At 40.7% G+C, this 26,524-nt stretch overlaps 2 protein-coding genes across 3 annotated transcripts in view; both read right to left on the bottom strand.

The window, feature by feature from the left end:
- Nucleotides 1-15,150, bottom strand: part of slc12a5b (solute carrier family 12 member 5b) — a 39,212-nt gene extending 24,062 nt beyond the window's left edge. For both annotated transcript variants that reach the window (XM_085782322.1, XM_085782321.1), the window contains exon 1: nt 14,920-15,150. In XM_085782322.1, the coding sequence (XP_085638448.1) occupies nt 14,920-14,974 (55 nt within the window). In that variant the 5' untranslated portion in view covers nt 14,975-15,150. The remainder of the gene's footprint in view (nt 1-14,919) is intronic.
- Nucleotides 1-26,524, bottom strand: part of rbm39b (RNA binding motif protein 39b) — a 115,567-nt gene that overhangs the window by 40,452 nt on the left and 48,591 nt on the right. The window lies entirely within an intron of this gene.

The raw sequence follows: 26,524 nt of genomic DNA on the forward strand, positions 1-26,524 counted from the left end.
CACAGCATGCAGATGAAAGGCAGTGGTTTGTGCAGATTTGTACCCTTGATGTGACATGGCTATTACAAAATGGACAGTTTATACCGGCTTTTAAAAGCTTAATAGGACGAAGGCTCAAGGGGATTATCCAGCAGCTGCTGGAGGCCACAGAGATGGGCAAAAATTAACTTCTGCATGTGAGAGGACTGCACCAATCAGCTGTAAAGCAACCTCATACTACCTCATTCATTTTCACCTCGCCTGCTGTAAACTGGGAAATTAAAGCTAATTCCATGAAGTCATTTGTTTAATTTAAATCTATCTCTTCGCTGACACTGGATTTCACTGTGTTACACACGGCCTGTTGCCTGCCTGCCTGTGTTTCTGTTTCTGTCTCTCTGACAGACCGTACTCAGCAGGGGGGAACATGGAAATGTCATGTTTTCTGCCAAAAAAAATGATTGAATTCAAATGCTATATTTTCAGTAAAAACAGGCATGAGGGCAGAATACTGAGTTGAAGGAGGGAGTTTGCATTGTCTCCAGCAGGGGCAATATCATACAGTGAATTATGTTGTCACTGAAAACACCATGACCAATAATGTAATCTGTTGTTTGTTTTGAGTGGTAATGAATTTGATACAGTACAGTTGCTGTTATTGGACTCTTTTTGCGTTTTGAGTCACATGGTTTGAGGAATAATAATGTTGGTCTTTCTCTCTGTCTGTTGGTTGATCCAGAGTGAAAGGTCATCATCAGGTGAAAATTGTAATTTTTCCAATATGTTGTTCTATGTCCAAACACTGATAGGACAATTTGTAGATTATAAACAGGACCTCAATGGCACTCAATTCTCCCATCAACAGAGCTGAGGCCAGGAAATACAAGCCTCAAATTTGATGAAAAAGTCAAAACCCTTCAATGCAGCATCCAGTCTATAATTATTCTGATTTGTTTTTTATTCTAATCCTGCACAAAGATTTTCACAATTAAAAGTCAAGTGAGGACGCTTTCAAAATGCCATATCATCTGTTAGCTATAGGTCTCCATGTTCTTCTCAACTCTTGACTGTGTGTTTGGATTTGCTGTAGCCTAATGCAGCATAGGCGAGAAGAAAATCTTATGCTATTGACAGACTGATCACAGCTAATGACAAACTTACAAGGATTAATGGCATTATAGGCCGCTGATATGCTATCTGACACGCACTGACTAATAAGAAGTGGGGATCAGTCATAGTCCTGACTCTGTGCTTTTAATTTGGAGTAATGCTGTGCCTGACACACAGAGCTGTGTGAACACTTTGAAAGACAATCACTTAAACGTTTTGAATCACTTTGCAGTTGATCTCTGAACTATAGGTTATTAGTAGTATACACACAATAACTACAGCGACTTTTAAAATCTAAGTGGTTCTTCGATTCTTAGATGTCAGCTACCTCTTGACCTACATGCACAAAGTCTTGACGTTACCAACACATCCCAAAATGAACAAAATAAAAACAAGACACGGGATAAATATCTGGTGGAAATCTGAGTCATCCCCAGCATTTCCAGATGTGAAGCTTTTGCATGTTGAACAAAACAATGTTGTTGCCTCTGAAATCAATTTACACTTCTACTGCTCCAACACATATAAGCATGTTTGCCAAAGAGAATTAGTGCTGGAAATTGGCATTCCCTGCAGCATGAGACCATGGAGTTCCTGCTAGTTTTCAAGATATCATCGCCTTGATGAGGTTATAGGCGAAGCAATGTGCGACACCTATAAAAGTATGTATACCTCATACCATCGGCAGGTAATAAAGTAAAGCCTGTGCACGATCAAATATATTTGGTTTTGCCTCAACAAAACAAAAGCAGCAATTATGTAAATTGATGTTGCACATTTGCACACACCTGATTACGCCATGTTTGGCCAATTATTGTTTCTCCCACATGGTGAGGAAAGATGACTGTCAACCATGTAATGATGAGCTTTAAGGGATATTCCGGCGTAAGTTTAACCCATGGTCCAACGCACTGTGACACCGAGTTACAGCACCAAACTTCATCAACAGTACAAACAAGGTCCCAGCCCATAACACGAGGCATCAAACATCTGTTAGCTTTGCCTGTTTCTATTGAAAAGAGACGAAAACAACTCAGCCGTGTTGTCCCTTCTGTGATGTCTGCTTGTTGTAGCCATGGTTACAGGTAGTCAGCTGGTGTGGAGGCCATTACCTAGTGAAGTAGAGTCCCGCAGCTCAATGATGAAAATGTGTGATTATTACTCCATATAATGCAGCCAAAGTTCCTATGTATCTTGCCTATCAGTTTATAAAAGTTATTATCGAGTGTTCACAGGGAAATGAACGGAATTGGGCGTTTTTACTTTAGATCATTTTTGCGGGAGAGAATCACGCAAACAAGCGCGAGATTAGACGCGGCGACGTGACGTCACACGCGAGATCAGGACGATGTTCGTTGCCGGAAGAGACTGAAGCAGACAGTTTGAGAACAACGACGGTTTCATTTCTACATGTTTCATTTCGATGGGCGGGCGCTGCTATCAGTTTGAGACCGAGTTTACCGAACACGAGCTGAAGGAAATGGAGGAGAAAAGTGAAAGAGGGAGAGCTGAGGGTGGAGTCTATGTGCTGGACCTGGGGGGATCAAGTGGTCAGTGTGGTCACTGCCTGCCAGTGGCCGCTGAAACCAGATGTTTGTGCTGCCCGTCGGACTCGGACGTGTGTTGTCAGTGCCTGGACGTTATGCTGGACGTGGAAAGTTGCTGCATAACGTAACTGGAGGAGAGTGGGTGAGTTGTTTTCGTCTCTTTTCAATATAAACCAGGCAAAGCTAACAGATGTTTGATGCCTCGTATTATGTGTTGGGACCCTGTTTGTACTGTTGATGAAGTTTGGTGCTGTTCTGAGCATTATTTGTGGCTATGAGTGGCTTTTTGATCGCGGTTTGCTGTTTGTTATGGTGTGGTCATTGCTAAAGTTGCTACAACAAGAGAAGCTAGCGGTTAGCAGACTTATCTCTCGAGGGGGGTCTGTCACGGTGGGGTTAAATTTACACCGGACTATCAGAATTGAGTGTTTTGATTAGTGACACTAAAGGATTGTCTGATTTTGTTAGGGAGGCAGGCTTTGGTCTTTGTATGCTTAGTAAGCGGGCTGTAGCTACATATTTAGCATAATGTACAGGACAGTAGAATTTATATTTTCATTTAACTCTTAAAAATCAAATTATAGGCTTATTTATTTTATATGTGGGTGAATTTGCTATTAAAAGCCACTGTTAGTTGAATTTGCTTTTCTGTAAAGACTGATATACACAAGTGCAAGGAGCGTTGTCGCATGCACTTGCAGAGCACAGGCAGTGGAGAAAAAGTGAGCTGATTGCCGCTGAGCAAATCTTTGGCATTTTATCCCTTGTTTGGTGCTCCTGTATATGTGTTAGGGCCAGCACCATTGGGCAGGTGACAGGTCTGTCTGTTTAGAAAGATGTTACAACAGATCAATCAGATGCTGCGCCTAGCATTCATGTTTTTTTGTCCTTTGTCCTTTGGCCACCTAGCTTATACACTCATTATTTTAATATGATTTTGTATTTAATATTTCTTTCATATTCCAACCCCTCATAGAAATATAATTTGTTTCTTTGGTAGTTAAATGGCCCCACTATCATCACAAGATAACTACTTGCTGAGTCTGCCATCTAATGCTGAGCAGGCAGTCTATGATAGCTTTTTTTCCTCAACCCCAAATACGGCTGCTCTGAGATAAACAATAACACTGTTAAATCATTTTCACATTGAGTTTTACCCAGAACTGTATGCACTAAATAACCTGATTAAAACAAAAATCAGTCCTTGGCTAAAAAAAGACATATTTGTACTATAGTCAGGAATTTGTGCACATATACAATCACAGACACAGTCACATCTTAAGTTGGGAGAAAGACAGTTTGCATTGCTCCTAGCACGCCATTTATAACTGAGTGAAACAGACCCAAGGGCAGAATCGTGCATAAGATTAATATTCAGTTCAGTAACAATATATCTATTGTTTTGGACAAAAATATACAGTCACAGGGACAGTAACATTAGGAACATCCCTCCTCCCCCCATCCTCAACAGTACGCATTCAAAGAAAGAAAGTAAAACAAACAAATAAAAGTAAAATAAAACACAAAATCGATAGTGGTCCTGTTTATTTATAAGAGGATGCCAGCTTCCACAAGCGCCGCCAATCAAATTTACTCATTAATTTCAGTCTGATCACTTTACAGGAACTGCATAAAAGTTTCCAATATCTCTGTGAACTTATTTAGTTTCCCTTTGGCAACATAAGGTAATTTCTCCAGTGTCAAGCATGACGCCATTTCCCATAACCACATTCCTCGTGTAGGGCCATTAGGGCTGCCACAAACAATTATTTTGATAGTCGACTAATCGGATCATACGTAAATTGAATGTAAAACATACAGCTTATCGCACCAGCATGCAGATGCTCTTATATACCATCATTAGCTTTCAGCTTGAAGTGTTTAAGGTAACTAAAACACCGGTGCCGCTTGATGACGGAAGAGAGGTCCGACGAGATGTCCGACGAGAGGACTAGAGAGAAAAGAGAGAGAACACCTGTAGCCTACTAACTCACCTTGAGTGAGTGAGTGCATGTGTGTGTGTGGTGGGCGGCGGCGGGTGCGTGTGTGGAAGGTGCTGCAGCAGTTTTGAGAGAAAAACAAAGTAAAAAAAAAACAAAAAACGACGCATCAACTATTAAATTAGTTGTGGACGATTTGAATAGTCGACGTAGTCGTGACTAGTCGACTAATCGTGCCATCCATACATCCATACTACCTCAATGCAATCACTCTCCTAGCCTGAAGCAAGGATAGATCAATCATGGATGCAGTGTTACAGCCCGGTGCAAAGTGATCAGGACAAATACCTAATATACAGAGCTTTGCCTCACCATATTAGTCATACTAGCCTACAATCATGTAGGTTACATCTTTCCAAAATGACTGGATTTTTTTGGCATTCTTATTCATTTGGAGTTATTAACCTTATATCAAGAGAATTTCCTAAAATATTCTATTATACTAACTAGTGTTGGTATAGATGATGCCAGATTGGACAAATAAATAATAATATCATCCTCAAATAGTGAAATTATATGCTCTGTTTTTTCTATTTCAACCCCTAGGATTCTTGAATGTTGCCGGATGGCCAGGGCTCAATAGCAAACAAAAACAAGAAAGAGCATTTTCATAAGGAAGATGCGTGTGAATGCTGAAAGCCATTGCAGAAGCCAAGCTGAATTAGCAGAAGAAATTGACAAAGTGAGCAAGTAGCGATGTGACATGCAACAGTGATGACTGAGGCAGAAATCAAACCCATGACCTCATGATCAGTAAACCTTTGCACTGCCACTGAGCTACAGAAAACCTAGAATCATCTAGAAAATAAGCTAGAGGTAGAAGTAGAGGACTTCTGTATGAGGCGTGAGTCTTTTTTTAAACAAAGTATAGTGGACATAACAGCAAGTTACAAACTGGAGCCTCTGAAAAAAGTGTGAAATTTGTCAGAAATCTTCATGTACATTGAAGATCTTTGCCTCGACTGTGGCGCAGGAAGTAGAGCAAGTCATTCCCTAACCAGAAGGCTGGCTGTTTGATTCCCGTCCTCCTCCTCCGCCGACTGGTCGATTCAGTGTCCTGGCTTAGGCAACACACTGAACCTGAAATTGCCCTCCAATGTATCATTGGATGTGCGAATGAACAGTGTAGAGCGCTTTGAGTGGTCCGAGTAACTAGAAAAGTCCATTTACCATCTCAATAACTCAATTTATAAAAACTTGAGAACTTTTTTCTACAGTATAAAAGTTGAATGGAGTCTGTAGCTTAAACAATGTAGAAGTAGTTGAAGTTAGAGCTTTTAGAGTTTGAAGCTTGTTCCAATTCATTTCCTATGGAACAAAAAAATCAGAACAGGTTTAATATCTGAAAAAGTGTAAAGAATCAAAACGTTGAATAATAGCAATAATGTCCCAATAAAGTTTTCTGCTAAAGAGGCAGATAAGAGACCTGTATTGTCTTTTCTTTCTTCTTTTAGTGAAGTCTTATGTTTGTTGTTTTAGACATTACTTACCCAGAGGTCTGACCTTACCACAATTAAATTAAAACATTTCTGTTTGACTGCGAATTGTGGCATGGGACATGGGGGTAGGGGAAGTAACTCTTTCATGTTGTGCTTTCATGTTTCCCCAAGGCCAGGCACAACAGTTACATTCATCCCACCCAAGATTTTGAACACAATTTTCTCTCATTAGGTGGTTGCTTGTTTGCTTTGCTTTGCTTAGCTTATCCTATAGCCACTCATCCCATACATCTAATGCTACTGTGTTTGTTGATGACTTTGGCTTGTTTTGGCTGTTCTGCTTTCACAGACAGGGCGTCTCTACTAGAGAGACATGTCTTAGTTAGAGCAGCTGCTGTCTCATGACTTTTGTGTTAACATTAGCTTGCCCTTGTTGGCAGAGATAATGAAGTTTGTCCCTGCTACTGGGCATGGGGAGGCTCAGACAACTGCAAACCAGACTGCAACAGGGTTACCAGCCCTGTTGGAAGTGCCATTGGCCTGTATTCCTCCTCTGCCTCTGACAACATGGTTTAGCTACAGTATGTATTCTAGCAGGCTCCATCATCTGCAATGTTAGAGTAGCACTGGCACGATCCACCACTAGTACCAATTACAATAATGCAGGTATCTATGTCAGCAAAACAGAATCACAGCTGTGCCGTCACAATATCAATGTGGTGGCCTTCAAAAGTGCTCCTTAAAAATAAGATAAAAATCTAAAAAAAAGAAAAAAAGACTGCAGCTACACAAACACCGGCACATTTACTTCACCTCATGGTTGTTTGCTTCCGGACGAGCCTCCAACTGTTATGCCCCAGATTTGTTGGCCCTATAAGGGGCATAACAAAGAACCACCAATGACCCCCAAACACCCACACAAAGACGCTAAATAAAAACAGGAAATAGTTTAATGTGATGGTGACACGAACAAAGCAGGACATAAACTAAAACAAACAAACAAACAGCCTTAACAGTCATAAACAAGAGATTAGGTATTATGGGGTGTGTTTGTATCGTAGTGCTGCCGAGAAGAGAGCTGGGACACCGGGTTGGAGGTGCTGATTTTGCGAGGTTGGATTTCGGTCAAGAGGCGCTAGGCTGAACCACAGTGCCCATATCATTACAGATGTGCTAAAGTAGGTTTTGGGCAAATATACTATGACAATATTCAGCTACATAAAAAATACTTACAAGCAGGAGAAATTGAATGAAATGCATGAACAGCAATGTCATCACAATTATTCTTTAAGTATTAACTCAAATATGTTTTAGCAGTGACTCATTATCTCATTGTAATCAATTTCTTCAGTAAGATTGGACAGTAAAAGTTAAGTAAAATGCTCCAAAGTGATTTTATGTTTCCTCCACAGACCAAGTGATGTGATTAGACCGCTGTGAACAGGCTGTGTGTGTGTTTGAGTCTGTGTGAAGTAGAGGGGGGCTGGATGGTGGTCTGATGAGGAAGGAAGGATTAGACCACAGTAGTTTATAATCTCCAGTCAAAGAAGACTGGGTGGAGAAGATGTAGTTCTGCTTCTAGATCTCGTTGTGTCAACATCTGCAGCGTCATCATAGTCTTAGTGAAACTTTCAAAGCCTCAGTGAGTGAGCACCGGCAAAAACACAACAGCTCTATATCTGTGGTGGTCCCTGGTTTAAGACTGTCCTTACCAATGGTCATTGATCATTTTTCCAACAGCTGCTTAAAAATGACCATTGTTAGCAAAGGCAGATCTAGCATGATGTTGTTACACTGTCATAAACCATCTCAGAAGAAGGTCAGAGTGGACCCACATTGTAACGATAAACGCCTAGAAATTGAAGATGCTTCATAATTAAAGGTAGTATGATCAACATCTCAAGACTAACAATGGCTCAAATGTGTAATGCGATGGAAAGGGATTCGTCATAGTGACATATGCTACCCCCTTCAGCCAAACAAAACCCTCAGGGGTTTTCACACCTGTAAATTCATTCTTTTTTTTATCCCCCTAAATATGTTCCATTTGGGCAGGTTTGAAAACAGTAATTGCACTCTATTGTGGACTTAAAGCAGACCTTTTCAAAGAGCTGGTCTCGGTGTGGTCTCAAACTAACTCTGTAGTGTAGTAGTCTAGTGTGGGTGAATTCAACCGAGACAGTATTCACAGCCTTTTTTAACAATCCCACATTTCTTCTGAATAAGCTTCCTTTCCCTCCACAAGTTACAACCAATTGGTTTACACTTGAAGTTGATCAATCTGATCCTGCCAACCCCTCAACACCTGACACTAATAATGCATGGCAGATCAGGAAGCACTCATGAACCAAATGTTTCATCACATGATTGACATCAACTAAAACCAAAATGTCAAAAGCAGGTGAGACACTGAAGCTTTAGTTATTATGTAAGACCTGATTTAAGGCTTTCCTTAAGACGTCACATATTAATATTAGAGCATGCAATGACAATGTGGTTGCATCACCTGTACTGAAAGTGTTAATCTGATGTACAGAGGAAATGTGATGTAGTTGTAATTTGAAATGAAATGGATAACATACATTAGACACATTGAATTGGATCAATCCATAACATAAATGGGCACAAGATGTCGAGACCTTCTTAATCCAACTTCACCAGTCTGACCTTCTCACTCTATATGGATTAAAGTCAGTGTCTGACACACTCCTCATTCAGTGTTCAGTAATTGAAGAGCCAGGACAACACGTCAGAGGATTACTGACAATCACTGACATGGTTTATCTGCTCTGAGCCAGTTTATTAAAGCTGTACATCAGCTGAGGATACATCAGTGAAATTACCAGGAAACAGAAATATTAAAATCCTTTATATGACAAGAGGGAAGCTTTACATAATGCTCCTTTGCAATGAGATAATACCTGATGTACAATTACACGACTGCTCATGTCCACTACAACTCACAAAAGATGAATGAACATTGTGTAGAATCGTTTACTATGAAATCACACTAATTCACATAGCCTACTATACTGAAAGACTCACACAATTGAAAACATTGTGCACACGACTAAAAATGATATTCTCATTCATGACTGAAAAGGAGATTAGTGAAATCTTTTACATTTAATATTGAAACCATAACACAACCTCTCACATGTGTGTGGGGTTTTCAGATGTGTAAATAAAAGGTTTAATTCGTATTTACGAGGTTTTCAGTTGTTCAGTACTTTTTCAGTTGTGTATGAGAAGGATTGTGTGTAAAAGCTTTCATGTGTGTGAAATTAGTGTAGTATATGAATAAGTGCCAGACAGACAAGGGGGGAACTGGAGGAAAAGTCAGGGGATCACTACAGTTAAGTAAGTTTGATAGTTTGGGTACCATGAAGCAAAGCCGTGAACAAGCCTGGAGAGGATAGTAGTCCAGTAATGCCCATTGTTTAAGTCAAACATGAGAAACAAGAGTGTATACATAGAAAATAAAAAAGTAATAAAGTAATGTATGATTTGGTACCTTACTGTTATTATTTGGGGTAATTAATCAACTCGCGACCCCTGAGATTTGACCCTTACTTGGCCTTGACCCCTCAGGTTGCTCTCTGTATGTTCTTGAGATGAATCACTTCCAACAGGATTGTTTTAACTTAATTGCCTTTCAGACAGAGGAGTAACTGCTGCTCTCCCTCCCTCAGGTGAAAGATAAATTCCACTGCGAGAAATATTACAACATGATGGATGCTGATTTGCTGCCTGACACAAAGCAAGCAGATAAATAGTATCATAATAGTTGTTTTTCTCACTTTTGACAGAAACAAAGAGCTTCTCTTCTCGTGTTTCATTTGGTTATCTTTATTTATTATACCTGCAATACTGACAAATTTGTGTATTAACCTGATATTCTCAGCTTTTGTTAATTCACATCCATTTTCTTATTCCGTTTAGCTTTAGAAGAGACGGTAGTTGAATTTACTACTAGACAGAACTCGGCAAGCTTCTCCCTCTGTTTTCAATTTTCATCCTATGCTAACCTATAACATTACTGACTGACTGTAGCCCTCAGCAAAAGTGATAAAAGCTTAGTTAATTTGTCAAACTATTCCTTTAAAGGTATTCAGATAGGAATGCACCTCCCGCCCTTTCTGACACAACTGGCCCGCTAAAATGGATTTAATCTCCTTGCCAGATGTTGTTAGCTCATCCACTGGTGTTTGAATCTGAATCAATTTGCCTGATTGCCCATACGTTAATGCACTGCCGACTGTCCGGATTTCACTGGGAGAGAATGGCCGACTAACACATTAACATAGGAGGATGAATTAAGCACCCCTCTTCTCCTAATGCAGATTCTTTGTCAGTGCCGCTATCACTGATGAAGGTTATTTAGGGGCAAAATGTCACCTGATAAAACACTAGCGCAACATTACAATTAACAACAAGAACAGAAGCAATGGCATCAGGATGATGATTGTATTGTAATAAACAGTAGGATGACTTATCAGACACTGTTCATCTTTGCCACCACAGCTCATATTAGTTTAGTTCTTAAGTGTTGCTTAACTTTTTTTATTTGGTTACCTTAACGTAACTTTTAACATATATATTTAGCGCATGCAGATTTATTTTCATACCTGCCCCAGTTTTATGATAAAATCCTCAATGCCAATGATTTAACTTTGATATAACCTTTGTTTATCTCCTGGACCAGCTGCTCCAGATGAATCAGATACATTTTTCAACCTCACAATCACTCATTTTGAACCTATTGATTAAAACAGCAAGCAACCACAGAGGATCCCTTGCCCTGAAAAACAGAAAGGAATATTATAAGATTGGATTTTTATCCAGATACCAGATTGATCAATCAACCAACATACCAATGTTCTGTGTGCTGTGTGTGTGCTCATATTGTGCTCACACTTTAACGCTTGGACATGCACCCAAAATGCCACGTTCTTATTCACCCTGTGGTGTGATGCAGCTCAAATCCTGACCTTTTGCTTCTAGCAACCATACTGTGCATCAGGGGCATAGAGGAGATCTCAAAAGGATCAAGATGTAGGCTCGGTAGCTCATGCACATTAATGATGACAGTCTTGTCCACGTTGGAGGTGATTAACGTGCGCTTGTTTTAACTACAGTATGTTACAGTATTGTACATACTACCACAACTCAAAGTGTTTTTACTTAACAAGCACATCTAGGCTACTGCAGATCACAGGTAGGCCTATGTCACCATGGAGATGTCCACCATTTTTTCCCCCATCCATCTACCAAGCCACTGATCAGCACAACAACATTAATATCTGATTCATCAACTCTACTCTAACAGCCTGTTTTGACTCAAACCACTTAAGCCAACCAACACTACAAATCAACACAAAGGTATCTTACAGTGTGTCCGTTAGCATACAACAATTAGCCATCAAGAAAATCGCAACAACTCATGAAATGTTTATACAGTATTCACAGAGTGAATGAGTGGTGGTACCTGATCACACATCTTCACCTTCATCTAGCTATACAAAAATCAGTCATCATCAGTGAAAATAAAATATGCTGCCAGGGCCACACGGGCGCATGACGTCTGTCCGACTACCCATTTCTCTGACCATACATTTCTTTATTTTTGCGTCCATTAGTCCGACCTCCCATTTCTCCGACTTCAGTAGCCCTAACCCTTAACCTTACCCTAAACCTAACCATAACACTGTAGAATGGGTAGTCGGAGAAATGAGCCGTCGGACTTTTGGGCAGTCGGACTGATGTATGCTCCCCGGGCCACACACAAGTCACAGTAGCCGCACTTTTTCCCAACATATGTGAGCTGACAATTGCGGGTCTTATGCTGCATTTGAGACAACTCGCAACTTGGAATCTCCCAGTTGAAAACTCATAGTTCCGACTTCAAAGTGTTCGGGACGCACCACGGCAGAATAACTAAAAACATGGCGGACCAGGATTGCATTCAAAGTGCTTCACATAGGTATAGAAACAATACAAAGGGCACAAAAACTATTTTAAAAAGAACATTTTTATATATTTTGGCATTTAGATGCATTTTAATTGATGTTTTGCCGTTGGCGGTGTGGTTCTACACCGGTGCAAATTGTTGTGTGATGTCAGATAACTGATTCTCGGAGTCGGGGTAGATTTTTTTCTCTGACTTCACCAAGTGGGAGCTCCGACTTGAGCTGGCGTTCGATTGCACTTTTTCAAGTAGGAGGTCGGAAAGATCCGAGTTCCAACTTGTCTTGAACGCAGTATTATTACGTGATTATTGATTTAAAATCTCTTATCATGCTCCATTAACAGAGAAACCGTTAAGTTCAACCGCCAGTGCTTGCGCTCAGTAGCTAGAGCTGTTGATAATATTACTTTAGCCCAACTTCCTGCCTCCACCGTTTTCTCTTGAGGGTTTCGCCTTCAGGCTAACGCTAGCTTGCGGCCAAACACGGCTAGCGCTCAATGAACTTGAAGCACGGTGCGTAGACAAAAACATAGCCTACTAAGTTCGTCAGTTTAGCAACAAACCCAACCTGTTCCTTTCCTGGTCGCAAATTTGTTATTTTAACTTGTTAAACTATTATGTTGCTAAACGTCCGTTAGCCATACTTGCCAACATTGGGTTGTGAAAAATAGGGAGATTTTTTTTCATCAGTGTATCAGGGTTCATTCGCCAGGTGTGGCTATAAATTGCCATCATTTCTTGCCTTGTATTTTAAACCTGAAGGAAACTTGTTCTGAAACTGTTTCTTTGATAGCCTATTCAATAAATGATTCTGTTTACCAATCAGGACAATGGGAAAAAAAGCAGTTGTAATTGTTGAAATGAAAACCAGAAGGCTGACCAAAGGTGGCCCTGTCCAGTAAGCCTACCTGAAGATGCATAGAATCTGTCAGTAAAGTCAGAAGGGGTGAAAAAGTTGAGACCCCTGTTGGGGGGTCTGGGGGCGTTCCCCCCCACAAAAAAATTTAATTTTTAACACATAAATGAAGCATTCTAGTGTACTCTGAGAACATAAAGGGAACAGACTAAAAAAAAGAAAAAAGAAAAAAAGAAGCACATTTAGGTAGTAGCTACTGACTGAAGGCAAGAATGGCTGGAGTGACACTTAACATGAACTCAGAGCTGGTCTGGTGGGGGGCAGTGGCTGGTGGGCAAAAACTAAACTCGTATTTTAAATCTAGGGGTCTGGATCAGCCATTCAAGGGCCCGTTTCCTCTGCTGTGCGGGGGGGCACGTCTGTGGAGCGGTGCATCGCGGACATGCACGGAGGGGCAGTACGGAAAAAAAAAAAACGAATGTGCGCCGCCGCATCCGCTCGGACCAGCGGGTCCGCTCGTGCCGACGTCGACAGCGGCAGGCAACCGCAGTATCAACGCTACTGGTATCACTGACTCCAGTCAGTGACATGTCACCGGCTGGCCTCATACGTGCAGGCAGGCCAGGGTTGCCAGATACGGCAACAATTATCCCCCACAATCTCACTTGTTTCCTTCACTGTAAAATCGGGAGATTAGCGGGAGAAATTACTAACCGGGAGCATCGCGGGAAATAGGGTTAAAAGTCGGGAGTCTCCCGCGTAAATCGGGAGTGTTGGCAAGTATGCCGTTAGCTCAAGAAAACTCGCTTATTTGTCGCTTCTTGCTAGAGATTGTGAAAAGAAAAGACAACTGGAAAAACAAACAAAAAAAAAATGACGCAAAATTACGCCATGACAGGAAGCGAGCGTGTTGCTCATTGGTCAGATTGAGATTTCCGAGCAAGCTTTACCTTGTTTTATGAAAGTAGCCTAACCAAATTAAATGAGAGTTGGGTTTAATATTCTGAAGGAAAAATAACGTTTTGGGAAATTTCAATAACAATGGTAAAACTGTAACTCAAAACTGTAAACATGATGAGTCTTGTCAGTTGGTAGCCTACAATTTAAGATACAACTTTTCTATGACTGTCCTCCAGTGACAGAAAAGTTTTTGCCTTGCAATTTCACATTCCTTTGCTGCACATGTGGATTTCCAAATTGATCCTATTCAGTGATGTGTTAGCAAAATATTATCTACTTATTAATCTGCTTACAGCGCTGGTGGATTTGAGAGTTTACCCTGTTGAATGTGATAAAAAAGTAACAACAACTCACACTCAGACTGTGTACACACACACACACACACACACACACACACACACACACACACACACACACACACACACACGGACCATTATGAAAGGCAGAATTTGCCTGAGGGTGAGATGTTCTTGATGGGAGAGACTTGAATGAGTCTGAAATGATGCTCTGCAGGGCTGCACTCAGTCCTCTGGAAACCTTTTTTCGTAGAGTGCTGAAAGTGTTTGACACAGACATAAATCTATGAACCTCTGGCAGATCAGAACAAAACTTCATTCATGCATCCCTTCACTAAGAGAGGTCATTTTTGATAATTAAGAAAAATAAGAAAAAACATCGGAGCTGGTCATACAGAGGCAACAACATCATCCACCTGCTGTTTCCATTCTCACATTGAGTGGAGCATCATTTTACATGTAACTAACCTTTAAGTAAAACTGCAAAAATTAATCCTAAACTGTTAGTGTTTGCTGGTCCAAGAACTTCCTCTGTCCACCACTGTTTTTCAGTTTTAGTTCAAACCAGTCTTTTCTCCACATCCCTGAAATTACATAATCTGGTTTCCCTAACTTTCCCTAACTCACATACTGTACGTGTTCACACATTTAGCACCCATGCTGACAACTCATCTAGACACACTGACGCACCCACGTTCCCACACTGCCACGCACACTGACACACACTCCTCTCTAATCAGTCCACGGCATGTTTCGTCACTCACCCTGGCTGTTGGGCCCCCCCTCTCCCTCCTCGCAGTCCGTCATATTGTTCAGCATCCACTCTCCTCCTCAGGCTGTGCACACCAAGCACGGCTCTTGAGCTTGTTGCTGAGGGGGAAAAAAAAAAAAAAAAAAAGGTGGGATGGTGTCAACGACAAAATGTCCTTAACTTCTGCTTCTGTTCTTTCCTCTTCTCTTTGGTAGCTCAGTTTAAAACAGAAGCAGTGGAGGAAATAAAAGCTGTCAGCATCCTCTCTCTTTTACTGGTTGTGTCTGTGGCGTGATTCCCCCCGTCTCTCTTCAGGAGGAGGATGGAGAGACTAAGAGCGGCTGCAGGGGGAGAGTTGATGATGGTGCTCGGTGTCACTCACATGCACGCTCCCGGTCTCTGTGTGCCACTCGCCCCCCCAGTCAGTTTAAGCCCGATGACTACATTCATCATGTATTCAGAAGGTATTATCCCTCTCTTCCTCCCACCCTCCCTCCCTCTTTCTCTCCCTCACGCATGTTCATCATCATCCATCTCATCATGAGAGAGGGATGGATGGAGAGGGATTGAGAGACAGAGGGGATGCACATCAGATGACAAAGTAGTGCCTCCTGAGATTAGTAAGCATCTCCTTTGATGTTCTTTTCAGATGGAAGACGAGATTCCATTTCATTACTGTGTAGTCATGTCCCTTTTGTTATTTTTCCCCCCACAATGCTTGTCTCTTTTATATTTTCGTGTGTGGTCATGGCCCATTATCTGTAGAAAGGCTGCAGGCTGCACTTGTGTAACTCACTGGTCTCCTTGGGTTTCCTTTTCATTTCAAACCGTAATCTAAATAAAAGAAGGGGGGAAAAAAACAAAATACAAATGCTTTGCTGCTGCTCTGAGATACTTTGCTTGGAGTAGTGGAAGAGCTATCATAATAGTGCTGTGTCCTTTTTTTTTTAAGGTTTTCTACAAATTTTGTTGATTATATTTTGGGAAAATAAAGGTTAGATAAAAATAAAGGAATATCAACTACACCTTAAAAGACTGTGTCAAATGATCCACACTTAAACTCCTGCTGACATTTATGTCAATTTTCAATGAACATCATGGTATTTTAAGATGTAACCTCTATGGCTTCCTGAATATCTATCAATACCTTGTAATTATTGCAGAGGAGGTCACTGAAAGGATTCAGACCTCCAGTCAAATTGCAATTTGTGAGGAAGGAAGCCTCACACAGCTGAGGACAGGTGGCTTAATGAATAGAAAAGATGGATTGTGAGAGAGGAGAAGATGAATGTGAGGTAAAAAAGGGAGGATGAGGCAGAGCTGGTTGATGGATAAAAAAGAGGATGAAACAGGGAGAGGATCAAGCGAACAAAACGCAGGAGAAGCTATAGAGGATGAGGCAATTATAGAAAGATGAAGAAAGGGAGGTTCAGGTGGCTGTTAAAGACCAAACAACTGCACGCTCATGGATTACACATTCTTGTGTGGAGTGTGTGTCATTGCTTACTGAAGTTTAGAGAGCATCACTAATCCACGCCACCTGCCGAGTGATAAAGATAGCATGGCCAAAAACACAACAGGCATTTAATGGATGAAAGGAGAAACCATTAGTATTTGTATGCTTGACATTATGTCACAGTGACCCGCGTGCCCATCTCTGGTTAGATGATCTCTGAGTTTTGGCAGATGTTCACACAGAGGGACTTTATCCTGACTGATTCAAACCAGCCTCAGCCTCAGACTCCATCATACTCACTTGTGTCAAACTGTGGTGCTTTGGCCTGTCACATAATTTAAATATCTTGCACTCCACCAGCTCCAGTGTAATTACCACAAGACACTTGAGGAAGGTGCTGTGACATTTGAGTGACAGGAAAATGAGTATGGAAAAAAGGAAGGAGAGCTGTGCTGAAATTGGTCAGAGTGGGTCACAAAAGATAGAGAGAGAAGCAATTTATGGAGATAATGGCGGCATTTAGGCTATAATATAAGGCTCTCACTCTACTCAGAGAAACACATTCAACAGTAGACAAACAAAGGCAATAAACAGCATGTTAGGCTGGACTTGCATATTAAGGTAGATAAACTTGATGATGAGAATTTTCAGTGCCATAAAGTGCTCATGCTTTCTTTTCCATGCTGCAAGGATGTCATGATACCTGGGTTTAAAGCACAAGGCCACTTTACTGATTGATTGATTTATCTACAAAGCTCATGTTGATTTTGCTTTGATTCATCAGTGTGGGAATCACAGTTTATTTTTCAAAATTTTACCTCAAGAGTTTCCAGGGAAGATCAATATAATTTGTTATAAGTAACCACGTGTGATCGGTTGATGAAATATTTTAAATGGTAAAATAATAGAGCTCTGGGACTTTAATTACTGTAAGAAGACAGTGAGTAAAGTGCTACAATATGACTTATATATAATGTCATTCATGGAAATACACCAGAAAGTCAGCAATGAAATTTTTCTTTCAGTATGTCTACATGAAAATTGTTAAAGCAGAAGTAAGTGGTCCGGTCGTTTTCGCTAATGCTGCGTTCCAGGCAGGCTTTTGAAATCGTAAATTACAGCTTCAAGTCACAACTTACGACTTTGTAGCGTTCCAGGCAACCCACTCGTGTTTTTCCGACCTGTTTTATCGGTGAAAGTCACTATAACGGCCACTCGTAACTTCCGACCGGTGAACTCGTACCAGATCGAACTGGTATGACTTCACGGTCGGAAAAATACGAGTTTCCTTGAACGCACCATAACAGTCCTCGTCCCTACGTCGCCACATTCACGGCGTCCCTTGGCTGCACACACAGCCCTGCATGCCGTTCTCTCTCCTCATTGGATAAAAACTGTAGGATACGAGAAATGTTTTCTCTTCGGCTCAGAGCAGAGCAGAGTGACTGACAGACCCGTGTTTCAGACCAAACACTCTATGTAAGTGATTGCTGTCGGAAGATATAACTATTTAAGACTTATATTAACACAAATATATCACTTACTTCTGCTTTAAGGAGCGGTACTGTGAAATGAATCCATACAAAAAAACGTATATGTCATGTTTTCAGCTTTGTAACCCTATTCGACCAGAATCATCTAAAAATGTATATTTTATTGTTTTCAACTTCAAAGCTCTTGTCAATATTAAGGTCTTCCTGCTTTAAGTGTTCTACTGAAAGGCTTTTTTGTGTTTCATTTCAGAGTGTACTAAGCTGTTGGAATAAAGAGCATACACACTATAAATGATTATCAATTCAGAATTTGAGAACATCTTACAAAAGTTGATAATATGCCAGTGATATTTTCACTACCTGCAAATGGCCAAAGGTCTGTTTATACTGGCTGTCTAAGTGAATGAAACTTTAAGTTCAGTCCCTGCACTATATGCTATAGGCTGTGTGTACATCCAGTATGCATGTAGTGCAACTCACCATTTCCCTGCCCGGTCAGTGAGAGTGGGCTGTTGGCTGGGCTTTGATTGGCAGAGAGCCTGAGAGCCCTCTTCATCTGGGCCAAGCGGCTTTAGCTCTTAACCCACGAGCACCTCCCTCCCACCCTCGCTTCCACCCTTCCTGCTGGTCTGCTTGCTGCTGCACATGTGGCCCTGGATACGAGAGTTTACAAACTCATTCACACCTCTGTTGGTATACAAAAGCATGCAAACGCACGCTGCACGCATACATATTACCTACAAAGAAAACACATGCACACAAACACACTGGGAAATGCGCACAGACAAAAACACACCAGAGTGGACTTTCCGATGCCCTAATCCTGCAGATTAAGGCCATGGAGCGATGGGCTGAAATCCACTTTTTCTTTTTTCCTGATCAAACACAGGGCCTGCTCTGCTGTTCCTCTGACTTTATTCGGGTCCTCTGGCAGTGAGCTGACATCTAAGCCTTGTCACACCTATTCATCTGAAAAACTTTCATACCTCTGTTGACACCGGCTGTTGACAGAAGGAACAAAAAAAAAACAATCATTGATCAGTGCAGTTGGCTCTAATTTGGTTTAATCTGAGTTTTTCCTGAGACACTAGCATGACCGATCAGTTAGTCCAGTCCGTGTGATCTGAATGGACCACAAAGCTATTGATCCACTGTTTCAGAGCCAATGTCTAAACCAAAACTTCTGCTATCGTGTAAAAAGAGAAACATTGTTATGAGCGACTGATCTTTAACCTCTCTCCTCATTAGTGGCTGTGCTATAGCCACAAACTGTGCTGCACAAACAGGACTGCAGGCCATGAAGTTGACGGAGTGCAACATGCAAAATTCCCTTAATACCTACAGGGGGAAGCTTTGTCATTATTGGCACTGCGCTCCTGGGAGATTTAAGATTTACGACTGATATGGGGCTCTGGGAGCAGTCAGGAGGAAGGATGAGAGATAGAGCTGTTCTGAATTTGTCTCCAAGCTGCACTCTGCCAGGAAATCCAAAGGCAGAAATGATCTCTGGTCCCGCCCGCCAAACCATCTGTCTGTCATCACTCACATTCAACAACAGGGAGGAAAGCTATATACAGTATATAGACCTCCTGACCCCACCACCTGCCAAACACCCATCCTCCCATCCTCCCGTCCTCTCACCCTCCCGTCCACACAACCCTAAAACCGCTGTCAGAAGAGGATTCAGGTATGATCATCGTTTTAGACTTGGCTGTTTTTCAAAGAGTTGAAAATTATTAATTTCACCTGGTTCCTTTTGCCTGTTATGCCAGTGGAAAAGGCTAAGATGTGAAGATTTTCTTTTTACTTTAAGGAAAAAGGAAATGTTTTTTCACCTGGGGTTCTGTGAGCAGAGTCAAGACATTTTAATCCCCTATGTATTTGCTGTGCATTTGCAATTTCTGTATCTTCTAACCTTTCTGAGGCTGTTGTGTTCAGCTATAATGGCCACAGGTGTGTTTCTATTCCATGATGAACGTAGTGGACGACGCTGTCTCCATGTCACTTTGCAGGAAAAGATCAAACTGTGTCTCCTCACTAAAAATTTCTGTTCATTTTCCTGCTCACATAGCATTGAACTACCAGTGTTCCCCACAAGCTAAAATCTCTCCCTGTCTGGGTTTAATTCAAAAGACGTATTGTATCATATTAAAGTTTAATTTTGCTTTTTGCTCAAGAAAATGTTATTGCTCATAGCTCTCATTTATCTTAATTTTTGTATAAAGATGATGTCTTTGTTTGCTCAGAGTGTTTTTCCTGCTTAAACAAACCCTCCTTTCACATCTTAACTGGACAGAAAGACAGTGATATAATGTGACTGCTAAAACCTTTGATGTGGGCACGTAGACAGAATATACACTGTCATAAGTTGTGTGTGCAAACAAACCTAATTAAATTAAATTTAGGGTTGAATGTTGCTAATGGGGATAAGTTAATATAAATTAGCAACTGTAAATAGATGTGAAAAACTACTTTCTGTCCAGACTCCCTCCAAAAACACACTGCTAAACATTCCTTAGTCCAGTCTATCACTCTGAGCTGCAATGACGAGATCTTGGTTTGCCTTTTAAAGCATTGTTGACTCTTTGCTGTAAATTATTCACTGTTCTCAGCATTTGGTAATAGTCTCAAATTCATATTACAATCACTCATCAAAGAGATAGACCCTTGACAAATCCACCTTTAGCCTACTACACCCAAATAATTTCCTTGCCTCTATCTGCTGGCTCTACATGTGCATCTTATCGCATTAATAATGAAGAAAGACACTAAACCACAACTGTTCAAAGATGCCATTTTAACATTTACACAACGTGGCCTGCAAATTGCACTTATACCAAATAGATTTTTGCTCTGGTTCTTTGGGAAAGCCACACATCACCTGTGCCCCCTCCCCATGTCCTTGAGAGTCATAATGAATGATAATGAATGGGAGGTGGCCTCTGAAAATGTGTCCTTGCAATAAAAACAGTTGATAGAGAGATGGAAATGAGTGGAGAACTTAGATGATGAGTAATGCAAAAGACTTGAATCATCATCTTGACCCTTTGTCTCCGGCTCACTGTGAGACAGCTACAGTGTCCATATATGTGCATGCGAGGGACACAAAGTTTGGATAAAATGTCTGAACACACCCAGTACCCTCTGATTTTAAATATCTTAAATGTTCCTGTTCGCCTATGGCTGCAACCTTTTGTGTTTTTTTATGAGTTTGTCCCCTGAGTGACCCCAGTTTAATCTTTACCATTTGGATTTTACAAGATTTGCCCGAGGGCATTCAATAAAGCCAGGGGTCAGTGTATTGAACAGTATGGATTTCACATATAAGTATAAAGTGGGCTTTAAAAAAGGCGCTACACAAGAGAGAGAACAATGCTTCTAAACTCAAATGTAACACAGTCGCTGAATAAAAGGTGTTTGTAGAGTTTGAAAACGCAAATATGTTATACATTGTAAATAAGGATATAATTATTAGCCTATCCTGAGGCTGATATAGCTCCTTTTTATTCACATGCACAGATTTGACCTCTAGCAGCTGTACACTTATTTCAATTATGGCTGCATATCATCATGTTGAAAAGACTCTGATAGGCAATGTTTCTTCTCATCTGTTACAAAAACCATATATTTTTTCTCTTTCGTAACACAGCTGCTGTAGATTGATGAGATGATGAGATGATTACGGCAAATACAGATCTATCTTTTACACCGTAAGTTCAACTGAGTATGAATTAAATTTCAAAGAGGACCTGACAGTAGACAGTAAGCAGACAACATTTGGAACAGATCCACTCACATGTTGCAGAACACCAGATGTGTACAGTGGTTATTCATATTATGATAGATTATGGTTCAGGGATGTTGCAAAGGAGTCTTAAAGGAACTGATGTGTTTTGGCTCACAATCCTAGTGACCACAGGGCGAGGCACAGTCACAGAGATAACATTTATTCCACATTATCTCCTCAGACTGGGTGGACGGTGCTACATGAATGTCCTCAAATAATCTTCCATCCATCCCTGATTCAGCCACATCAATCCCACGAGAACATAATCAGTCTCTAAAAATATTCTGAATTGATCTGCCATTTATTTGATTTTTTGGGTCTCTAATCAAAGTGGTTAAGCACTCTTGGTCAAAAAAAAAAAAAAGTCAAATGGTGTAATCCTTTATAGCAGAGCAGCAATCCTCTCAGCATGATGACGTACTGTAGCCTGTCTGATGGATCAGCGACTGGCAGCAGCATCTCCTGAGTTCACTCTATGCACCCTAAAGCTCCGTCTGAGGGCACCGTCTGAGCTGTTTGCTGAAGGACATAAAGTTGTGTACAAACTAGATTTTTTCAAGGGATGAAAAAATTTCAATGGATGAAAAAAAAAAAACTGGTAAGAAGTGAGCTTTAAAGCCTTTATTTTTCCTTTGTCAGGCTATTTTTCCATCTAGTTTAGATTTTTTTCCCTCTAAAGTTAATTGACTCCTTTCATAGTAGATGAAGGTACTATATAGGCTCTTTGTGTCCAAACTGAAAGTTGGCTGTGAGCCGCCATATCTGGTCAAATGAATCTGTAGCAGAGTGTCAATGTTTGCACCAATGTGTGAGATGATTGGTAGCCTAAATGTGTGTTTTTGAAACATATTCAGCATTGGCTACATGGTGGCTAGCATGCAAGTTAGCATAATAGCTGTGCCATGCTTAACAACTATAGGCTCCCTGCAATGCAGAGGAGCAGCAGCTGGATTTAACTCAACGTGGCCATAACATAAGGTTGGTGTAACTCTTCATGGGGGTAAGTGGGTTTAACTGGGCATAACTGTAACTCCAAGTGGGTGTGACTAAGTGGGTGTAACTAACTACTTGAATGTAACTTGAACTTGACCTGTAATGAAATTTATTAGTGTTAGGACCTATTTAAGTTTAACCCCACTGTGCCCCTGCTTTTCTGCTTTTGAGGCCTGTTTCTGCTGTGGCGGCTGGTGACCAACAGAGGGCGACACAGACTGTGGGTCAGCTACTTCACTCGATAACCACTGTTGATTATTTGCACCTTTTTTTTCATAAGATTGATTCATCATCCAGGACTAGGTATACCACACCATATTATACTTGTCAGTTCCTTGTCATCATGTCTTTTCGTCAAACAATTCCAGGGTTTAATAATGTTTTTTCTCTTCTTTTTCTTGTTTGACATCTGCCTACTGTGAGTTTCTGCCTTGCGGTTTTCTCTGTTCTGCCCTCATGACAGCACACTGGAATTTAAATTTGGATGCTCATCTGGGCAGACTGTTGTGATTCACAGCTATCATACTGCAGTTAGCACTGAAACTGTGAGAATAAATCCTGAGAGCTCTTCTCATCTCTGTGTTGTTTCATGACAAGCCATGAAAACCTGGCTGTGATCCTACCATGATATAATTTCATCACCATGGGGTAATAATACTCTGTATATGTTCAACAAGGGAGAATACTGGTTTGGTAGTTATGTTCCTTTTTCTCATTTTCATGAGCCACATTGGAAGTTCAAAAGATTACTGGTGCATAGATAAAAACAGATGAGTCATGATTCATATATTCTGTAACTATATCTAAATCGTATGAGCTTCTCATCCTCTCAGCTGGAAACGGGATCAGCAGTGATGTATGATGACCTCAGTGATCCTGACGTAAGCACAAAAGAGGCATCGCTGCACACTGGTTATGCAAACAACAAGTCTGTCATCTAAATTGAAATTGATGCAGGTAAGGAAAAAAAAACATAAACATATAATCTGTGTCTCATTTGTATTGCATAGCAAGGGGTTTTAGAGTGCAGGTGGCAAATGGAAAACAATGCTATTGGAAACAATGACACAATTTTACGTCTTTATTTGTATTTTAATTTAGTCTACAGTTAATCGATCACTCTCATTGAGACTGACAAAGAGAAACCCGAGAACAAGAAAGGAATCACAAAAACACAGCAAAACAATGACGGCACAATTACATTACATAAGAAACAAGGAATTAAGAAAAAACAATTAAAGACTCATAAAACACTGAGAAACTAAGCTTTAAAGGAGACATATTTCCCCCCCTTCCACAAATTAAAATAGTTCCCAGGTGTTTTAAAGACATGTCTGTGACATGCTTTGCTCAAAATCCCCCAAGGATCAAACATCATAGCTCTTTTCATACTCTCAAAACAGCCCTGTTCAGAACGGTTGGTTTCAGTGTCTGTCCCTTTAAATGCATATGAACCACTTGTTCCGCCCCACCCCTTCTACTGGTACCAGGTAGGGGTGGTATGATGCAAATTTCGAGTCCTAGTTACATCATTGGAAGACAACTGAGGGAACAGTTAGTAAAACCACATGGATTTCAACCTATAGGGAGCCTGCACATATATATTGATATTTTTGTCAATTCTCACATTTTGGAGGCCGAAACGCAAGCCAAACACCCATAATATGTCCCCTTTAAAATCTCTAAGGGAAATGTCAAACTCTGGTTTGGAGGCAGTTGGCCGTCCCTTCTATTTAAATGTTGCACTTGAGACCAGTTCTGCCAACATCAGTACGTATTATAAGGTTGTAAACTGTAGATTCTTAGTTTTGAAACATGAAAGAATGAATGAATGAACAGCATGAGATGGCTGATTGATTTTGACTGAAGGGAGGCTCAACCCACCATGCGATATAGAGAATAAAGATATGATATTTACGGTAAGGACAGACATGAATAGACTGCAAAAAAGAAAAAGAAAAAAAGACAGACATCCTTTAACAAGACAATCTTTGATTTCAAATTTTTTCATCAAATGTTGAACATGAGTCAAGCACTGAACCATCAAAAGTAAAAGCGGTCAGGGCTATAATAGGATGGAGGCTTTGGCATGTAAAATGATACAATAAGCAATTAACAATGGGCACTACTTTAAATTACTCGAAAATGTATAGTTTTTTTTTTTTTTTTACAAGAGTGTCTTCAAGCCCTTCATGAATTGGAAATGGCGTGGAGGCAGGAAAGGTGAAACTGAGTTAATCTGCTACAGCAAGATGACACCAACATCATTCACTAACAGGCTGATGGGTGCCAGATACAGATTTCATGTTTATAAACAACTTTCCTAATGACTGGCTTACAGCCTTATGTAACCTCTGCACCACACAGTAATCACAGTCATACAGTATTTCTGTGCAGTGTTGCTGGCGCAGCATCAGTAACTCAGATCTCTCCTGAGGGGATGGGATGGCTGCAGGGACCCCTGCTGCACGCTGAGCTAAGTAGCCTAGAGCCAGATCACAGTGGGCAGCCTGGGAAGACGCCAGTTGCCTACATGTGAATTATTAGATGACCCTCCTTGTAGCGGGAATCCTCCCCAGATGAGTCCTCTAAATCTGTAGACAGAAGAAAATAGAAACCTGGTTTCCACAGCAACATGTCCCTGTGTCTGCACGTAGCGAGCAGCACACGTGTCTGAGGGTGTTTTTCTTTCTCTCTGTTCCTCATATGTTGTTTTTTTTTGTTCAGTTAGACACATACCTCTGCTGAAAAATCCTCAACACCGTATAAAGTGATGAAAACCTTGTTTTATGTTATAGGGAGAGACAGAGTGGAACAGATGGTCAGATGAGATGATTGATGCCCTGAACTCAAGTCCTGTGTGTATTACTGTAACCTAGAGCTGGGGGAGAAGGTCCTCATAACTTAAAATAACACATTAAAAGAAAAATGTATTTTAAAAAAGACCACAAAGAAAAGCAAAGTGGGAAGAGATGCAAATAATTCAAGATACTGCCACAGACACCTGTATAAAATCCTCATAGATTCAAAACATCTAGTTTCAAAATGTTTGAAGCACTTAAAGGGGGCTCAACTGCATACAACAATGTACATATTTGCAACAAAATTTGAAAGGTATGATTCTGAAAATGTTCTTATTTTGTATGTAATTAGCTAAACCTACACTACACCAGCTCATAGGCGTTCTTTTTTTTGTATTTTTCACTCTTTGGATGTGAGAAAAAACATATTAGATAACAATTTCTAGGACGCACTTTATAGAAGAACATAAAAAAAACTCCTGTGTGTGACGGTTCAAGGCTTCTAAGGCTATTAGTTCAATTTTTCATAATGCCCATAAGTCTAAAAGGAAAACTGGGCAAAAATGTGCTTTAACTCCTTAATGCGAAATAATAGAAAACATACTTGATGCCTTTTAAAACCATTCAAAACAGAACTGATCCTTCTCTGTCTCATAATACCTCTGTCTGCAGCCTCTCAATTGTTTCCACACCTCCCACAGCCTATTGGCCTTAGAAGTACGATTTTATGTGCTTATGTTTGTGGAAAATGAACTGAATATTTGGATTCTAGCAACTCTAACTGATGAAATGAGGTGCAATCTGCCCACACATTGACAACAAGTTTTACCTTTCATACATTCAGAACCTCCAAATGGACTCATCATGATTTGTCCATAGCAGCATGGTCTGAGCCTTTGATGTCATGCTTCCTGGTGTTCTCCCTTTTCTCTGTGATTCTCATCCTTTGCTGTCTGTCTTTGTCTGTGCAGGTATGTTATGTGTGGCTGTGTTGTAGACACAGTGCCACTCTCTCTTTCACGGCTGCCTCATTACCACTCAGTTGTCAGACCTGCTACCCATCAGGCCAGCGGTACAGTATATCTATC

The sequence above is a fragment of the Trachurus japonicus genome, chromosome 7 (genome assembly GCF_045865225.1).
Source record: "Trachurus japonicus isolate A0001 chromosome 7, Traja_1.0".
NCBI lineage: Eukaryota > Metazoa > Chordata > Actinopteri > Carangiformes > Carangidae > Trachurus > Trachurus japonicus.